Source organism: Anabrus simplex, chromosome 1, assembly GCF_040414725.1.
Source record: "Anabrus simplex isolate iqAnaSimp1 chromosome 1, ASM4041472v1, whole genome shotgun sequence".
Classification (NCBI taxonomy): domain Eukaryota; kingdom Metazoa; phylum Arthropoda; class Insecta; order Orthoptera; family Tettigoniidae; genus Anabrus; species Anabrus simplex.
Window position 1 is genome coordinate 181625965 of NC_090265.1, and position 21312 is coordinate 181647276.

At 40.8% G+C, this 21312-nt stretch overlaps 1 protein-coding gene across 1 annotated transcript in view; it reads right to left on the reverse strand.

The window, feature by feature from the left end:
• Positions 1–1086: 1086 nt before the first annotated feature.
• LOC136863690 (ubiquinol-cytochrome c reductase complex assembly factor 4) overlaps positions 1087–21312 on the reverse strand; it is a 53814-nt gene continuing 33588 nt past the window's right edge. The window contains exon 2 of the mRNA XM_067140053.2: positions 1087–2775. Coding sequence (XP_066996154.2) covers positions 2403–2775 — 373 coding nt within the window. The 3' untranslated portion in view covers positions 1087–2402. The remainder of the gene's footprint in view (positions 2776–21312) is intronic.

Genomic DNA, 21312 nt, shown 5'->3' on the forward strand with positions numbered 1-21312 from the left:
CGGAAATAAGATATGTTATATTGCTGGTGATATTGAGATGAGGGCGGATAGCCCAGGTGTACGTGAGGTGTATTGAAAGGCGAGATTTCTTAGCCTGCAGCCAGCTGAGCTCGTAAATTATGTGGACTGCCGCGTGTCAAGTGGTCGAATGGTGATGGTTGTTGTGTCTGACGTCACAGTCTTGAAACTCGGTTATATTGCTGTCTGCAGCTTGTCGAGTGTGTAGGGGGAGAAGACGACCTTGATGTTTTGAACGCAGGGAGAGATTTTTTGTGTTCGGTTTGTTCTACTTTAATTTTAACACAGGCCCGTTTGATATTGACCCCTTGGACATGTTGGTTGTGTTCTTTTTATATTGTTTGTATATGAGTATTCTTACGCCTTACTCTTCATGGGACCAGAGTTTGAGACCGAGTCAGGACACTGTACATTATGTGTTTATATTTGTTTGCACCGGGGTTCGATGGTACGAGGCATAGTAAATTTTATGGGAATTACTGTTAGATGTGTATTTCAGCAGATATCCGTTTTTCTAGATTTCCTTACTTACACAATTGTAACATGCTTGTTGCAGCACAGCTGTTTCGTGAAGGCAGTGAACTGGTTGTCATCGGCTCAACATTATCTTTACCCAAGCATTTGAAAGCTCTTACATTTGTAAATAGTTTTTGTTTATGTAATAAATCCCTGATTGTAAAACTTTGAATGCAGCGATGTTTTCTGTTAGATATATTTTTTTTAATTTAGCTAATTCTTACCTGATTAGTCACATATCCTAGTGTTTTATCTTAATGTTGCCCATTGTTCACCCATGTTATCCCTGAGAAGTGCGCTATTATCCGGCCGAGCAAGGATGTGTGTTCAGGTAAGACTATGTGCACAAGCTCACGTTTGTGAGAGTTCTTTCACTACTGTACTCTGGGTTCGAGACCGGCTTTCGCCTGGCCGGAACCATAGAGTCCTGTAGGGCACACTATATATGTATGAATAGCAATAACTCATACTTGTTTAATCATATCATCACTAAATATTGCTATAGGCTGCAATCAAAATATCACCTATTATAGGAGTAGATAAACAACAATATGCTGTGTCAGATTTATTTGCAGGCACTCCAATTTTAATTATTACAAAAATCTAGTACAAACCAAACTTCAGCAGACACAATGATATTTACTGTAAGCAAACAAAACAAAAGTAAGTTCAATAAACCAAGAAATAAAAGTGGCTCATTTTCCTTCTAAAATGGATAAGAAATAGTAATGGAGCAAATACACTCTTCTATGGAGCTAAAAACGAGAATGAAGGCTTTCATTTCCAAGCTTTTGACAGGTTTTCCCATAGAGTAGATGGATGAGACTTCTGATTAACTACAGATTTTAAAATTTTTCTTACTCATTAATTTATCACCATATTCTAAAAGCTAAGTTTTGTCACTACAACCACAGGTGTCTAATTTGAGCCAGTCTTTCTAACTTGCAGTTCATCTTCAGAAGAAGGTTCCTGAAGTAAGACACTCTGGGATGTCCTCTTCCTCATTTCCTGGTAATCCATCCTTCAATGATGTTGCACAGGAACATGTCTATTGGGGTCTTGAAATATTGAAAAACATCTTCTAAATATTTGACAAATTTGCTTCCCCATAAACAACTACTATATCAGCCTAAATATGAGTGAATCCTTTTCTCTTTTAAAGATCTTCTGAAGGCCATATGTAGATACACAGCTTAACATATCATTGTTGTTAAACAAAAGGCAAATTTCTACAGAGGTCTGTTCTGATGATGTCAATCGTTTTTTTAAAGAGACCTAACATCCAGGTTTATTGGTTCCAGGTCTATTCTGTAGCATTCTCCAACAGAATCAGCTTCTCACATCTGCAGCAGCTATGGAAGGGTCTGTGTTGTAAGGACATCAGCATCTTCAAGGTTTCAAATGAATGAGTGAGAAAGCAAATACAATAAATTAAAGCTGTCTAATACACTACATAAAATTAATAATGTGCACGCCATTTCATAGTTTGGCATATTTGAAAGTAATATTAGAAACTTGTGGAAAAATTAAGAAATTTTAAGATTTCCAGATCAAGAAAAATATTCAAATGTCTCACACTGTAAACAGTTATGATCCTGACAAAATTGTCACCAAATCTATGTTAGAGAAATGAAGACTATCCAATAAGACATGAAAATATTACAATTAAGGCAAAGGGGGGTAGCAAAAGACTACTCCAATCCTGAACCTCATTCTAGTTACATTACCAAAAGTAACTGAGACTTCTTTCTTGTAAAGTACTTTCAAAACTTTAGAACTCTCTCATATACAAGTTAATAAACAGATCATTCTTAAAGCAATAACAATACATAAACTAGTAATCAACAAATTCCACAGGAGTAGGCTAATTACATTCTTTCTTCTTGAATTTCCCTTAGTCTTTGCTTAATTGCAGATGTATCCAATCCATGTTCTTCATTGTATTTCAGGGAGAGTTTCAACTGGTTTTCCTCTAGACCCTCTATACGTCCATATAAACTCTTCCCTAGCTCTTCATCGACATCATTTTCTTCCCTAAGTACACAGAAATACAACAAAAACACTCCTGTGCTAAGAGAAACTACGAGACCTTGATACCATGGCTTATCATCATCATCCATAGCTCCCCTGGAGTGTTTGGCTTTCCAAGATGATGCCTGACTAGATGTAAACTTAAGGGGCTTGTTGTCTTCATCCTCCTGTGCCTTAGTACTGCTACTTTGGTAACAAAAGGTTGGCAATCTATAATGGAAAAGAAAAATCACAGGTAAACCAATAATTTCAATTGCAGCACTGAGTCATACACTTACAAAAATATTAAAAGTTTAGAATATATTACACAGTATTTACAGGCCAAGAGTATTTGTGCAAGAATCACAACAAAACAATCTGACAAAGTTTTATAACAATTTCAGCCTTTTTAGACATAAATGTTAGACAGAGCAAGCTTGTACTTTTATATGACTACTGACATCATAATGGCCATGAGACCTCTAATTTTATGGGGAATCTAAAGTAGAAGGATATTACTTTTTTATTTAAAAAATCCCACCTGCATTGGCTGGGTTATAACAGTGGCCACCTTGGTGAGAAGCCAGTGACATCATCACTTAGTATCTTGTCCCACAAGCATAAATATTTTTAATGCAAGATTTTCATAATACTGAAACCTTTCATTTGTAATTCATTTGTAATGAATAGGTCCAACAATATGGCTGCCTTTAACTATACAGGATTGTAGTAGAAATGGCCCAGAAAATGGACTCAATTCCATATATATCAGAAATAAAATGTGAATTATCAGAAGTTAAGTCCTCTATCAATGCCCTAAGTGAGACATTACTAACAAAACTAGCACTAATGCTTGAAATGCAAGTGAAACAGTCCAAAATCCCAACAGATTCCCCGAAAAATACGAAGTGTAAATCAACTCCTCATGTCAACCACGAGAGAATCTAAAAAATGCGAGACCCAGTAACATCTAAAATCTAAAATTGATGACACCTCTGCATACGAATGTGCTCAAATACAGTACTGTTGACAAAATGAAGCACAACTCTAAAAAAAGCAACACTGAACAACTAACCAAATCTCTATTTTCCAAAGCACCAAAAAAAAGTATATAACACCCGTGAAGTAATGATTACAGGTACCAGTTGCCAATATGACAATAAACAAGAAACTCAAGATCAGAGTCATACTGAACCATATATTACTTATCAAAGAAGACCAAGAACACTAGGAAATAGAAAATGGGTATGCAAAAGGAGAAATAATAGTTGAAACTAAACAAAATATAAAGGAGAGGGCATATAAGTCTCTGGTAAGACCCCAACTAGAGTATGGTTCCAGTGTATGGGACCCTCGCCAGAATTACTTGATTCAAGAACTGGAAAAAAACAAAGAACACCAGCTCTATTTGTTCTCGGTGACTTCCGACAAAAGAGTAGTGTTACAAAATTTTTGTAAAGTTTGGGCTGGGAAGACTTGGGAGAAAGGAGACAAGCTGCTCGACTAAGTGGTATGTAATACCAATATAATGTCCAATAAAGGACCAACTATATTGGTATTATAAACTTACTCATTCGGAAGAAATATTTAGGTTCCCTATGGGAATCAACCTCTATAACATAAGTGGTATGTTCCGAGCTGTCAGTAGAGAGATGGTGTGGAATAACATCAGTAGACGAATAAGTCTGAGTGGTGTCTTTAAAAGTAGGGAAGATCAAAATACGAAGTAAAACTGGAATTCAAGAGGACAAATTGGGGCAAATATTCATTTACAGGAAGGGCAGTTAGGGATTGGAATAACTTGCCAAGGGAGATGTTCAATAAATTTCCAATTTCTTTGCAATCATTTAAGAAAAGGCTAGGAAAACAACAGATAGGGAATCTGCCACCTGGGTGACTGTCCTAAATGCAGATCAATAGTGACTGAAAATGTAGAACACCTAAAGGCAGCTCCAAGGAAAGCATGGATCTATATAGGGAGACTCAGCAAAGAAATGGAGTCGGAAGTCATTTCTCAAGAAAGAGATCAGATGTACAGTTGTAAACAGAAAGTAAGATCACATGACAAGACTAACACACTAAATCAGGAAATGAGTCTTTGAAATGTGGAAGGTTTAAAATCATTTTGCTCTTCTCTCACTGGTAATTTCTGGTATGAGATTGATATAGCCATACTTACTGAGACTTTTATACTTGACCACATTAACTTTCCGCAATTTTACAGCGAGCATGTCCAAACAACACCAAAGGAGAGGGGAAGGCCAGAAGGAGGAATTAGTATATTTTATCGAGACAGCATAGGCACGCCAAGGGAAGTCCATAAAGAAGAAAATATGCTAATAATAGAGACAGACAAAATAACTATTATAGGTATCTACATAAGCCCAGCTAGGACAACAGATGATGCAATCAAACAGTAAAGGCAATAACAATGGTAAAGGATGACAGAAATGTGATTCTTGGAGGTGACTTCAACTGTCGAACAGATAAACCTGATCATAAAAATAATATCATTCTTGACCACCTACAAGATGAAGGATATAAACTGATCAATACAGACGAAGAAGAAACCTACATGGCTCCAAATGGTAAAAGCAGTATTGATCTTTTCTTTGTCAAAGGAGATTGCCTAACAATCCTCAAGCAAGAAGTTATGCCCTCACATCCGGCAGCAGTTTTGAGAAAGTACATACCTGTCGCTATTAAAGTTGAACTCGGGAGTCAAAGATCCGTGACCACGAAGAGTCATAATCTATGTACTACAAGGAAATTACATATTCCTGCTACTGAGAAAGAAAATGAAGACCTAGAAAGAGTACCGCAAATGATAAATGAAGGAATGTTTTACTCAGCACTGGATAAAGTTCTGAACCTCATAAGGAAAGCACAAATCAAAAAGCCTCCTAAAACTGCCAAGCCATGGTTTGACGAGGAATGCCGCACAGTCAGACAAGATAGCCTAGACTTTTTATGCAAGGCACAAAGAACATGTGTGACATCCACCAATGCCGTAAAAAGGAAAACATATAAGGAACTAATCGAACAATAAAAAGCGCACTACCTAGAAAAACAGGCTAAATTACAAGCTCAAGACGCCCTGAAAGATCCATACATCGCCCTTAAACAACAAGCTATGTGCCCTATTTCCCAATAACTACATGGCAAAAATATTCTCTGGGGATTCTTAATCAGCAATACCTTGATATAGCTCTTCCACTTCAAGAAAATTCACAATGCACAACAAGACCTATAGATCAGGAGGAAGTCAAAACTGCTATTCAGTCCACAAAAAATAAGAAAACAGCAAGCCCAGACAGAGTTTTCAATGAAAATCTGAGGGACACATTTGACATATTTCTTCACAAATGGACCACACTGTTCAAAAAGTGATTTACACTCACTCACTCCGTAGGCTTCTGAGGGACGTGAAATTCCCGTGCCAATCTCACAATCCTCTTCCATCCTTTTTGATCTTGAGCCTGCTCTTCCCAGTTATCAATTTGGAGGGTCCAGCATACTTTGTTGACCTCCTTCTCCAGGTGCTTCGGCGTCTTCCTGAAGTTTTCCCATTAAGAGATCCCTTGCACAGATCTACTGGTGCTCTGTTATCTGCATCCTCAGTACATGTCCGTCCGACTCATTGGCTGAATGGTCAGCATATTGGTGTTCGGTTCAGAGGGTCCCGGGTTCGATTCCCGGCTGGTTTGGGGATTTTAAACTTCATTGGTTAATTCCAATGGCCCGGGGGCTGGGTGTTTGTGCTGTCCCCAACATCCCTGCAACTCACACACCACACAATCCTCCACCACAATAATACGCAGTTACCTACACATGGCAGACACCGCCCACCCTCATCAAAGGGTCTGTCTTACAAGGGCTGCATTCGGCTAGAAAGAGCCACACAAAATTATTATAGTACATGCCCAGCGCAGTCTGTTGGATTCTATCACACCCATTATAGTGTGTTGTTGAAAGAGGGTGTAAATCTCATAATTAGATCTTTTCTGCCAGCTTTGAGAGATAGGATCGAACCATGGGCCACATATTTTTCTCACAGACTTGCAACTGCTGCTGCTCTTTCTTGGTTACACTCCATGCCTCGAAACCATACAAAAGTACTGGTCGAATGATTGTATTGTAGATAATCATTTTTGCATTCCTTGTTAAAAATTTGGAGCCTAATATAGGGCTCATAGAGTAAAATACCTTATTTGCATTCTTAATTCTAGCTTGGTGTTCCTGTAGCCTTCAGTTTTGCCCATTGATTAATACACCAATGAATTTAAACTCCTCTACTCTTTTAAATATATATTTCCCAATCTTCAAAGGCAATCTGTCAACCTCCTCATGATTCGGTCTCTGTACAACCATGTACATAATGTGTTTTTATCATTTACCCGTAAGCCAATATTTGCTGCCATTTCCTCTAGTTCCACAAATAACTGCCTAATTTCTAATTCATTGCGGCAAATAAGAATAATATCATCCGCATATGCAAGGACTTTATGTTGTCTCTCCAATATGATGCCAGCAGGTACAAGAGCTAATTTCCTGATAATCTTCTCCGGTGCAATGTTGAATATAAGAGGAGATAGTGCACCCCCTTGTCTCAGACCAGTTTTATTCTGGAAGGAACTTGATTTTCTGCCCTTGGGCAAAACACAGCTAACAATACCATCCATACACAATTTGCACATGTTAATTAATTTTATGGGATAGCCAAACTCCATCATGATGTTCCACAGCCCTTCTCTATGGATTGAATTATATGCCTTGAAGAAATCTATAAAGAGATAATGAACCAACTCCTTGTGTTCCCACAACCTTATCATTTTTTTTTTTTTTTTTTTTTGCTAGGGGCTTTACGTCGCACCGACACAGATAGGTCTTATGGCGACGATGGGATAGGAACGGCCTGGGAGTTGGAAGGAAGCGGCCGTGGCCTTAATTAAGGTACAGCCCCAGCATTTGCCTGGTGTGAAAATGGGAAACCACGGAAAACCATTTTCAGGGCTGCCGATAGTGGGATTCGAACCTACTATCTCCCGGATGCAAGCTCACAGCCGCGCGCCTCTACGCGCACGGCCAACTCGCCCGGTAAACCTTATCATTAATAGTCTTAATTGCAAATATGTTGTCTGTAGTGGATCTGTTACTACAAAAAAAAACCGTTCTGATAGTCCCCAATGACATTTTCAGCAAATGATTTTAAACACTTTAAAAGAATAAAAGACAGAATATTGTAGGCTGTGTTTACAAGAGATATGCCACGATAATTTTGAAGTTTTTCCTTATCCCCTCCTTTATGAATTGGGACAATAAGTGGTTCCTACCATTCTTTTGGAATAACTTCATCATGCTATATCCTTAGAATGATCTTATATATGTATTTATGTAATCTTTCTCCACCGTATTTAATAAGCTCAGCAGGAATGTTGTCACTACTTGAAGCTTTATTGTTTTTTAACGTATAATACTTTGTAATACCTCTTGATATGATGGGTCTGGTATTTATTCTTCTGATGGGGAACTAAATGGTTTAACAATACAGGTTTTGGATCATCACAATTCAGCAAGGAATCGAAGTATTGCTTACAGTAATTTAATAATTTGTCCTGATCAGCAATTAAATTTCTAGACTTATCTCTCATAATAACATTTTGCAGATGTTCCTGTTTCTGTAGTCATCTTGGATTGTTTCTATTTGTTGTCTCAGGTAGACTTTTTTCTTTCTACGAATTAATTTACTATATTCTTTCTGTTTTTCTCTGTATAGTTCCTCAACATCTACATTCTTATTAGACTGCAGCCACTTATAATGCCATATTGCCACTTTATTAACTGCATCTAGACATGCCTCATCGAACCATTTCTTTTTCTTACTAAAACCTTTTGGTATCACTTCCATTGCTACTGTTGTCATGATTTGTTTTGCGTTATTCCACATTCGTTCACAAACTTAGTCATTTGTTTCATCAATGTCTTCTGTAGGATCTTCTCCTAGAATATCAAATCTGTTTGCAATTTCCACATAATCTTTCATCCTCCTGCTTCAGTTTCTCAGTGTCAACTTTGCATCTTTCCTCAGTCTGTGACTTACAAGAGGTTTTCAGTTTAATTTTAACAGAAGCAATTATCATATTGTGATCAGATCCTATCTCAGCTCCTCTGTAAGCTCTGATATCATGGAGCTTCTATGCCTGTTATCAATTAGTACATGATCTATCTGACTGGCAGTCTTACCGTCACACAATTACCATGTTTCTTTATGTATATGTTTATGTGGGAAAGTGGTACTCCGCACATTCATGTTTGTGGATGTAGCGAAATTGATTACTCTAATGGCATTATCATTGCTTTCGTCATGCAGATTTTCCCTTCCTATTGTTGGCACAAAAATTTCTCCCTTTCCAACTTTTGCATTGAAATCACCCAAAATCACTTTGGCATCATGTTTGGGTAATGTATTCCAGAGTTCTAACAAATCCTCATAAACAGAGTCTTTAACGTGATCACCCTTGTCGTTTGTGGGAGCATAGCAGTTCACCAGTGATATGTTAAGCCATCTAGAATGTACTCTCAAATAGCATAATCTTTCATTCACATTTTCAAAGGACAGCACTGACGATACTAGTGAATTCTGGACACAAAATGCAGTACCAAATTTGTGGGGTCCAGTTTCTTTACCACTCTTAAAAAGTGTACACTTCTCCATGTCCTGTATGCCATTACCTAATAATCTAGTCTCTTGAATTGCAGCAATTCCCACTCTATACTTCTCCAGCTGTTGATTGAGGATTTTGAAGGATCCGGGTTTATACAGGGTTTTTACATTCTAAGTTCCTATTCGTAAAGCTGATTTCCATTGCAGGGTCGTAAAAAAAACAAAAAGTGATTTACGATACGAAAAATCCATGAAAGGTGGAGACAGATATAAAAATGCTCTTCAAAGTTAATAGGGTCAGAGATAACCCTGATTCATATAAAGGTATTGCCCTTGAAAATAACATCCATAAGATCTATGCCAAAATCCTAGAGAATAGACTAATTGCAGAAACAGGAATTAGGATCCCCGAACAGCAATTTGGATTCACGAAGGGAAGAGGAACATTACACGCAGTCAAGAACCTCTTAGACAATATACATGATACAATGAGAAGACAAAGGGGAAATTCTATATCGTCTTTGTGGATTTCAAGAAGGCTTTCGGCCTATTAAATAGAGAAATACTCCTTACAAAATTAGAGAATATGATCTGAACAGACAAAACATTAACCATAGCAATGAAATGAAATGGCGTATGGCTTTTAGTGCGGGGAGTGTCCAAGGTCATGTTCGACTCACCAGGTGCAGGTCTTCCAATCTGACTCCCATAGGCGACCTGCGCGTCGTGATGAGGATGAAATTATAATGAAGACAACGCATACACCCAGCCGCCGTGCCAGCAAAATTAACCAATTATGGTTAAAATTCGCAACTCTGTCAGGAATCAAACCCGGGACCCCTGTGACCAAAGGCCATTTAGCCATGGAGCCGGACACCATAGCAATAAATAACATTCTTTCATGTAACAGGGCCACGATACAAGATGGTAAAACATCCTTTACTGTCATTCTACAAAGTAACGGGGTCTTAAAACAGGATCCTCTTAGCCCAATATTATTCAACATAGCCTTAGCAGATATCACAAATATCAGGGATAATACATTGGTTGTGATTTACTAGTATGTAGATGACACAGCAATAGGATCAAGCAATGAAGAAGATTTACAAGCCAGTAATGGACAAACGTGATGAGTATGCCAATATCAACAATCTCAGAATCAATAGAAAGGAAACGGTACAAATGCTTTTTTCAGAAATGACAGCATACATAGCAGCGAAGCAGTCTAAGAAATTGTGAATTCATTTAAATATTTAGGGATCACATTTCAGAAAAATAAAAAATTCCCAAAAGTCCCTGAGGGGGCCCAGGCTTGGGTGAGGGAGTTTGAAATTTGGTGTTCAGCATAAGAACACAAGTGTAAGCCTTTCTTTCATCCTGTGGGGTATATTTTTCCAAAGCAATGGCCTATAGTTTTCATGAACTTAAAATATTCCTGAAAGTCCTAATTCTTACTCCCCCCCCCCCAAATCAATATGGCGGACGCAATCTGCCAAATGAGCTAAAAAACTGAAATTTGGCAAAATTTCAACTTTTAAACAGTAACCAACAGAAAATTCCATGATGTTCGAATGTTTAACCTTTTACCCCTGAAAAATAATGAAATACCAAGGCAATTTTAATGATGATGCAGATCTTTGTTTTTAGTGAATTAGTGACTAAATGGTAAGTCGTATCACAAAGCAGATAACACAATCACTGCCCAATTTGCAGTGATCTACAAGTTTGGTCCTATGACATTGTGCCATATCTCTGATCCCTTATACGTTAGATAGAGCTGCTTTTTCGATTTTAGGTGAATTCTGTACGTTTCACATGTATATTTTATAATTTGACACACTTACAGGAAAGATAGAATCATCAAATTTGGTACGCACATTGGCATGACGAGCTGCCATATGCGAGCCAAATTTTGTGATTCTAGCTGCCACATAAGTATGCAAAAAAATAAAGGAATTTTACCCTATTCAAAACTTTTAACTCAGTATAATGCATAAATAGAGGAGATATGAGAAAATGTCATAGAACCAACCATGTAGACCGCTAAAAAAAAAAAAAAGAAGGCGTCTGATGATGCTATGAATTGTTTGATGTGATGCACTGCTTAGCAGCAGTTAAACTCAAAATTAAGGCATGCAATTATAAGCATGCATATACATTCATTTATCTATATACAGTATAAACACTGAAGTCTATTTGTAGCGATCTAGAAAGAGGGTGGGCGAGCTGACGTAATTAAAATTCCCCAAATTGATAGTGTCTGTCAGCAGGAGAGGGGTCTGCAATTGTAATCAAAACTCCCATCATCAACTAAGAATGGCAGTAGGAAAGGGGAGAGGGGTCTGCAATTGTAATCAAAACTCCCATCATCAACTAAGACTGGCAGTAGGAAAGGGGGCCTGCCATTGTAATGAAAAATCCTATTCTCTAACTGGCAGTAGGCAAGGGTGCCAGCAATTTTGGTCATAACTCCGCTATCCGATTTTATCCAGCAGCAGGCAAGTGTGTCTGCCATTATGAACAAAATTCCCAACTACATTGTGACTGACAGTAGGCAAAGTGGCCTGCTATTATAATTGAAACTTCCCAACTCGAATGTGACTGGCAGTACGAAAGATAACCTGCTGTTATAATGAGTATTCCCCAGCTTGACTGTGACTGGCAGTAGGAAAGTGTGCCTCTCATTATAATGAAGACGCCCCATTTTGATTGTAACTGGTAGTATGAAAGGGGGCCTGCTATTATGATGAAAGCACCCCAACTCGATTGTGACTGGCAGTATGCAAGGAAGCTTACCATAAAACTCCCAATCTCAATTGTGAATGACAGTAGGCAAGTGTGCCTGGCATTATAATCAAAACTCCCAACACGCACCTTACATGGGAAATGATGTATGGGAGCTTCCCGGTGGTGTTTATCGGATAACACTCAGAGACATACAATTTAATAGAATCTTAATCATTGCCTGTACAGTAATTTACTAAAAAATCAGAATATAATTTAGAATACCGTAGCGAAGCACAGGTACATTTGCTAGTTCATAAAAAATCAATTAAGAGTCAAAAGGTCAGAGTTATTATTAAATATAAAAATTCAAGAACTGTATTTGTGGATCTTATAGAATATTAACATTATTCTTTAAGTTTCAGGAATTCTGTTTATAAAATCTAATATGGAAATTTATGTCAACCTGGATACCACAATGGAAACCGTGTGTGAATAAATGCGTAGTGATTTGAAAACAGAGAAATGAATACGCAGTCTTCATCCGATGTCATGTGAGGACCTCAACTTGCTTCAGATGAGTGGGATCTCTTTCAATTCTCATTTAGATCTACTGACAAAAGACTGACGTATCTGAGCACCCTCAAATACCGCCGGACTGAGCCAGGATCAAACCCACAACCTTCAGCTCAGAAATCCACCGCTCTACCACCTGAGCTACTCAGCTTAGTGGAACCAAAACAGAACCCGAGGAAAATTTAAGCAAAGTTCAACTTTACAAGAAGTGGCTTTGTTCACAGACTTTTCAACTGAAGACTCCAAAATGGGAGTAACCACTGTCACTTCTGGAGAGGCTGTGGGAAAAGAGAAGATTATGGCTGAATCAAGGAGTCTTTTTTTTACAAGCAGACTAATGCATGGAAGGTTTTCGGCAATGCAAGGATGGGAAAGCACTAGGATTGGAAAGATAGTGACTGTGGCCTTAAGTAAGGTACCGGTACAGCCTTAGCATTTTTCTGGTGTGAAGATGGGAAACCAAGGCAAACCATCTTCAGGACTGCTGACGGTGGGATTCAAACCGACTATCTCCTGATGCAAGGTCACAGGTACGCAACCCTAACCGCAAGGTCGGCTCGCTCTGTCTAAAAGAATCTCTGGTGCACAAAGGCAGAAATTTACTCAGGGAGTAAGATGGTAGAAGGAACCTGAATGGAAGAGAAGCCAACCAGAAGGCCTAAATCTCCACAAGCTTTGCAGGATCAAGTGGAAGGACCAAAAAACTTTGCTCTGGTTACTGCACACCGACACCTAAACACAAGCATCACAAGAAAAAGAGGAGCCATCAGACGCAGACTGTTACCTACAAGGACGCTGCAGTGGGAATTAAAATGCCAAAATTATAAACTGAATCAGGAAAAAGCACACCTCATTCAGGCTGAAATACTTGAGGCAATGGATACCTACTAATCCTCTTGAGGATGTAACAACACAGTTCATGAAGTCCAAATTCTCACAGGAGATTCTTTGGATTACTTGTGAAAATAAGGGTGCCAAACAGCAACTTAACCGGACAGCGAGCAGACTTGGTTACCTTTGCGAGAGAGTGGAGCTGAATGTGGTGTGCTGCAAAGACCTTCCAACGAGGCCAAGGGTCCTTGTCTACAAATCAACCACTATAGACATAAATATCATCAAGACAAGACACAGGAATCAAAACTCAGACCTTAAAGTTGATGAATGGACACTTATAAATTGTAAAGTGACTGAAAAGGGACAAACTTTGCCATTTTCAATGAACCTTGACTCATTTAATTTTCTGAAATCTTAGCAGTTTAAGGCCTTCTGTTCTTTAGGCATGGTAGAGTTTAAACCACTGAAGGAGATGGATAAACCTAAACCCAAATCCACGGATGAAACTGCTGCAAGTAAATCTCTAACACAGCAAGCTGCCTCGGCAGCAATGTGTCTGATTATGAGAGATTGTGATGGGGTTCTAATCCAGAAACCTTGGTTTATCAAAGATAAGTTAGAGGAATAAAGAAGGTGAGATGAGAGCTGATGTTAAGCAATCCCATATTAAGTACGCAATCAGACTACACAATTATAAAATATAATTTTAATAAGAAATTTACAGTCATCACCGACCCAACTACTAGAAGAAAGAGCTTGTTCATCCTAAGGGTTCCTTGATCTGGTTTACAGAGGGATGAAAAGTAGACTTGGGAACAGTCTCAGGGGTACCTGGATTTAGACCAGTATTCCAGACTGAAACATATGCAATCCAACAGTGCACATACAAAAACATAAGGAAAGATTTTAATATCAAAAGATTCTGATATTTTCAGACAGCCAAGCAGCACTTAGGGCTTCAGTGAGTGCCAAAGTGACTTCTATGTTAGCAAAAAAAAATGCCTTAATGCACTATCAAACCTTGGAGAACATGGAGAAGAAGTCAAAAAGTAACATGATTGTAGAGTGTACACAAATGTTAACTGAGACAGTAACACAAGTGAAAGAAATAAGTTAATCTGGGAAGGTCAGCAGAACAGAAAGTAAAGGAACCAACTAGAGGGAAAGATATTCTAAATGTGGTGCTGATAAAACCACAATCAACTGTATAGAGAAACTGAAGAGATAGGTGGTATAAGTGATCATGACGCTATTTTAATCATAGTTAAAAATAAATGTGATACAAAAGAAAATGATGACAATGCTTGTTGTTTAAAGGGGCCTAACTTCTAAGGCCATCGGCCCCTAATGGTACGAAATAGATGACATGAGATGATAATTAAAATATTAAAAAGTATCCACAGACCAGAATTTAAAATAAATGGTGATGAAAAATGAATATGAGATTAAAACAATCAGTGGAACTAATTTGCAATGCCTTATTTTCTAAAAAAATATAGAAAATAGAGGTGATAATGGAATAAGGCATTGCCTGGAAGTACAGATATATAATTCATGTCAGAAGTTAAAATAACACACTAATATATGCAAACACAAACTAAAATAGAGTCAATGGGATAAAAGCGCAGTAAACACAAAAACACTAAGACAAAGGATATTATTACACGCGATAAAAAAGACCACTATCCCTCATAAAACGGATGACTAGGTCTGCTGACTGCTCGTCATCTCGCAGGATGTGGGAGATGGTACTTGGGAGTGTTAGCCTACGGCGCAGATCGACCAGGTCCATGCACTCCGTAAGGATGTGTACCACGGTAAGATGATCACCGCAAGTACACGCCGGAGGGGGTTCTCCTTTCAAAAGATGGGAGTGTGTTAGTATACCATGGCCGATCCGAAAACGACATAATACCACTGCTTCTCTCTGAGAAGCCCGAAGGGAAGTCCTCCATACCTTCATTGTACCTTTTATAGCTCTCAGCTTATCTGGAAGTGGAGTGGCCTGCAACTCCACCACCCAATGGGACATAACCAGATGTCTCAGCTGAGAGCGAATATCACTTGCTGGAACCTTGTAAGGCAACGGGGGGAGTGTTACTGCCTCCTTGGCAGCCCCTTCTGCTAACTCGTTTCCCTCTACACCCATGTGGCTTGGGAACCACATAAACGTGATTCTGGTGCCAGCATCCGAACACCCGGCCAGCAGGTCCTGGATCCGCTGCACCAGAGGGTGCCGAGGGAAATAGGTATCAAGAGGTTATAGCGAGCTCAAGGAGTCAGTACACAGAAGAAAGTGTCGGCGCTCATCGCAGAGCTTCACAGATAGCACAGAGCTCTGCTGTGTACACACTACAAGTTTTCGGGAGAGCAAAAAGAAACCTATCAGTGTCGACAACGAACGCACATCCCACTTTCGTGTCTGTTCTTGAGCCATCCTTGTAAATGATGACTGAACCTGGATACCGGCCAGCAACGGATAGGAAAAGCCTCCGATAAATCAAAGGGTCCATGTTTTCCTTTAGGCCAGTGTGCAGATCCAAGATTATTTCAGGTTGTCGTACTACCCATGGAGGTACCCCACTTGGTTGTCTGACAAGGCAAGGAACTGAAGGTACGTGAAACAATCTGTGACTGCTATCCAAGCATATTCCAACCGGCTGTGTTGCTCGAGGACAAGCAACATACAGCCGATGGTGTCCATTGTTGAATATGCAAGGATAGCTTGGGTGAAGTGGCAACTGTCGCAAATTTGCGGCATACGATAGAAGCATTTGCTGGTGCCTCAGGTGTAAAGGCGACACACCAGACTCAGAGAGCAGGCTAGCAATGGAGCTTGTTTGAAAAGCTCCCGTCGCCAACCTGATCCCGCTGTGGTGGATGCTGTTCAGTTTTGCAAGGACGCTTGGTCTTGCTGAGCCATATGCTGCACTGCTGTAGTCTAATCTGGATAAAATATGTGCCCTATAGAATCGTAGGAGCAACGTGCAGTCAGCACCCCAATTAGTGCTGCTAAGAAACTTCAAGATATTCAGCTTCTTGGTGCATTGCACTTTTAACTGCCGCACGTGTGACTCTCACGATAATTTGCTATCGAAAAGGAGCCCAAGAAATCGGTAAGTGTCAACTACGGGAAGAGCGACATTTCCTAAATAACGCTCAGGATGTGGGTGACGAGTGCGTTGCCGACAAAAGTGGACAACAGAGGATTTTGCGGTGGAAAACCGAAATGGAAATTCTAAATTCCCATGGAGGGAATTACGTATTTTTCCACCAATAGAGCATATAAAAAATCAGATCAAAAATTAGATGTATGGCTTTTCAGGCGTTTGCTCTGATGAGTCTAGTGTCAAACCTAAGACGAAATGCTGGAAAACCGAAAGCCGTGTTCTAAGGCCCACTGTTCCACTCTCCTAATAGCTTGCTGTAGGCTAATTGTTGCTCTGCGACTGCCATATTACGTGAGCTAGTGCAGAACAAAATCATCTACATATAGCGACGGTATTACTGCTGAACCAGCAGCAGTGACAATACCGTTTATGGCAATCGCAAACAGAGTGACACTAAGAACTGATCCCTGTGGGACTCCATTTTCTTGAACGTGGTATTGTCAATATGCCCTCCCAACTCGGACATGGAATAGACGGAGGAACAAAAAATTCTCAATTAACACCGGCAAGTTACCTCGGAATCTCCACTGATGCAGGACTGAAAGGATACCATATCGCCATGTGGTGTCATAGGCCTTTTCTAAGTCAAAGAAAACAGCCACCAAATGCTGTTTGTGGAGAAATGCATCCTGAATAGAACTCTCCAGGCGTACCAGGTGGTCAGTGGTCAAGCGAGCGGCTCGAACACCACATTAGTACTCGGACAAAAGTCCTTGTTTCTCCAGACACCACACAAATCGGCGATTTACCATCCTCTCAAATAGCTTACACAAGCAGTTAGTGAGACAAATAGGTCTATAGCTTCCTGCATACTTCAGATTTTTGTCAGGCTTGAGGACAAGAATGACTATGCCCTCTCGCCACTGAGACGGAAACTCACCCTCTATCCAGATACGGTTGAACACTCGAAGGATATGTAATAGACTATCCTCACTTAGGTGTTTCTACATCTGGTTATGGACATTGTCTGGCCCAGGGGACGTGTCCTTGCAAAGCACCAAGGCGCTGCGAAATTCCCACTCCGTAAAGGGCACATTATAGTCCTCTGAAGCTTGAGTGGCAAAACTAAGGTGATGACTTTCTGCCTCCAGCTTCAGAGCGAGGAAATCACGATGGTAATTCCCAGACCCAGACACATCCGCAAAATGACTTGCAAGATGGTTAGCAATCGAGAGTGGTTCAGTGACAATACTGCCTGCAATGGAAATTCCCGGTACAGAAGATGATCCTTGAATATCCGAAATATGTCGAAGTGTAGTCCACACTTGAGATGATGGATACACATATCTCTCGCAGGATGCTTTCTTACTTTGGCGAATAAGAACTCGAGCCTTAGTGTGGAGTTTTTTAAATGTTACCAAGTTGGCCACAGTAGGCTGCCTATGATAACGTTTATGAGCATGACAGCGTTCTTTGATAGCAGCTGCAATTTCTTCGTTCAACCAAGGAACGAGTTTTCGGCGAAGAGTCCCTGAGAAGGAAGGAATGGACTCCTCAGCAGCAGCAAGGATAACTTGTGTTATGTAACTTATATCGCCGTGTACGGTCCGCCTGGTCTCGTCGTTAAAGACAGCTAGTGATGTGAATTTTGGCATGTTTAAAAATCCATCAAGGAGGAGCCTCGACAGATTTTTGTTTCAACAAAGTAAGAATACTGGGAAAATGGTCACTGTCACAGAGATCATCATGTGTATTTCACCGAAACAGCAGAACCAACGTTCGGCTGCATAGACTTAAGTCTATGCAAGAGTATGTGCCGTAATGTACACTGAAATGTGTTGGTTCACCTGTGTTCAAAATACATAAATCCAGCTCTGTTACTAATGTTTCCAACTCCCTTCCCCTGGGGCAAGGCGCTTCAGAGCCCCATATGTGGTGATGAGCGTTAAAATCACCCAATAAGAGGAATGGAGGTGGAAGGTGATCTATAAGGTCAGTGACATCAGTCATGTTAAGAGGCTGGCCTGGTGGAAAATAAACATTAGACACTATTGCTATGACAGGTAGCGGAACGCGAACTGCTATAGCCTCCAGCGGGGTTCTTAGTGGATTCTCTTCGCTGTAGGTATCACAACGGACAAAAATGCCAATGCCACCGGAAGCCTGGTCAGCATAATGTCATTCTGTCGAGTATAGTCGAAAATTTCTTGAGACCGTTTGATGACCTGGTCTGAAGTTTGTTTCCTGAATGCACACTATACTTGCTGAATACTCGCTAATGAGCTGGCGGAGCTCAGCAAGATGCCCATCAGAACTGTTACAATTCCATTGTAACAGTGCCATAGTGTGGGTGTGGACTTCTGAGGTTTAGGTTAGAAGTAGCGAAATGCTACCTAACCTGCACTCACATCCCCATCCGAAGATGGAGACGAGGTGATGCATGCCTTAAATTTTTCGACGTAGTCCGGGGGCGGGGTTTCTTCCTACGAGAGAAGCGTGCAGGTTTATCAGGAGGAAAACCCGCTGGTGCAGACTCAGACCCTCTGGGTGGAGGGCGTGAGACCCCATTCATAGGAGAGGTAGAAGAACGCCTTGTAAGGGTGCTCTTCTTTCCCGCCATTAATTCTTGTTTAGACGGGCTCCGCCAGCTTAGGAGCGGCTTTTGCCGACCTCATGAAGGAGACGTTGTCTTCTTCCCCTGCTGTGTCGGCGTAGGATTTTTAGCCGGCACAGGCTTGTTTGTGGTCGAAGGCTGAGACGAACCCGCCTTCGAGCTCTTTCTCTTTGCGGCGTTGCTCATAGGAGCAACTGCCGCCTTGGGTGCAGCGATATTCTGGAAAGGTGTTCCAGTTGTAAATGACGAACCTGGGAGAGACTATGCTATCACGGTGAAATCTAGTGTCTTGGCCGGTGGATTCAGAGAATTAAACTTACGGTGCGCTTCCTGGTAGGAAAGACCATCCAGAGTCTTAATCTCCTGGATCTTCTTCACACTCAGGATTACCAGACAGTTCCGATCTCGAGGAGAATGAAGATCAGGGCAGTTAGCACACCTATATGGAGTTGTGCACTCTTCCGCGCCATGAGCTTCTCTTCCACACATACCACACATAGATGGATTCGAACGAGATACCATGTGTCCGAATCTCTGGCATTGATAGCATCGCATAGGAGGCAGGATGTACGGCCTCACATCGCAATGAAGTTGTTACCTTGACTTTCTCTGGCAACACTGACAATTTGAAGGAGAATATGAATGCACCCGTGGCAACGTCTTCACCACTGACTTTGCGCATGATGCGCTGGATGTGTGTCACACCACAGTGCTTCGTGTCTTCCATCAAATCATCGTCAGTGTTCAGAACGAGGTCACGGTGGAAAATAACTCCATGAACCAGATTCAAGGTTTTGTGCTCTTCCACTTTGACGGGTATTTCACCAAAGTGGTTGCACTTAAGCAATTGATCTGCTTGGAGCACAGTGCTCGTCTTCAGAAGCAAACCACCATTGTGAATTTTCTTTAGATCCTCAAGTTCACCGTATACACCTTCGATGTGTCGACTGAAAAGAATCGATTTGACCAGCTTGAAATCTTGCCCATCGGTTCTGGTAGCAACCAGGAACCTAGGGAAGCTGGAACCCAGACTAATACGCTGTGCTTGTTCCCAAGGGGCCCTTAGGGAATCAAATGTTAAAGACTTGGGTAGCGAACTACCTGAGGAGGCAGGCGGAAGTGGTTTCGACGCCATGCCCGAAATCATCCTCCCGAATGCCATCCACTCTGAACAGGGGTCTCTGTAGCCAAACCAAGCAGCCAAGGCAATACCCACCTAGTCATAGCCAGTACTGCCCGGGGTCCGATGTTGGACGATGCCTAATACGGGATGACTGAGGCAATGAGCACTAGGACTCCCTTCCTCCATTCACCCGCAATAGCATGTACTCCATAGCATGCACAGAGCACTAAATATAGAGAAAAAAATTAAAAAACAATTAATATGTCCTTCTGACATTTGGCTGTGCGGGGACCTGTGTTGTCAGGCGGATACTACTGCAAGGGTACATGACGCTCCCACCCACTGATCCCTGGGTGGTCACAAATGTGGGCTTTCGAGCGTATCGCACACGTAAGAAGCCCATCTCCGAGCAGCACGTACATCAAAAATTTTGAATAGGTCTACAACTAACCCTAAAAAAACAATCAAAAATGAAGAGGGGACCATGGCTGCATGATCCTTTTAGTCGCCTTCTATGACAGGCAGGGATTACCTGTGAATGTATTCAGCCCCTCTCATCCACAGGAGGTCCGACACATGATATCAAAAATCAGATCAAAAATTAGATGGATGGCTTTTCCGGCGTTTGATCTGATTTTTGATATGCTCTATTGGTGGAAAAGAATCTAATTCCCTCCATGGGAACTTAGAATTTCCATATGGAATTGCTAGGCGGGCATTAATTCCATTGTGGAGTTTTATCTCCCGTATGCAGTTATCAGACTGTGCTTCATAAATAAGCTGATAAGTTCACCTGCATACACCCCAGCGTCAGTGGGTAGGGTCTGACACATCCCACTCTGAAGAGTCTAGTGTCAGACCTAAGACGAAACGCTGGTTAATAGAGCAAACGCCGGAAAAGCCATCCATCTAATTTTTGATCTGATTTTTGATATGCTCTATTGGTGGAAAAGAATCTAATTCCCTCCATGGGAACTTAGAATTTCCACATGATATCAAACCGCAATCCATGTCCGCGCCTAGGCCACCCCTTTTAGTTGCCTCTTACAACAGGCAGGGGATACCACGTGTGTATTTCACATGTATGTCGCCCACACACAGGGGATGATAGAAAATTAAGTTA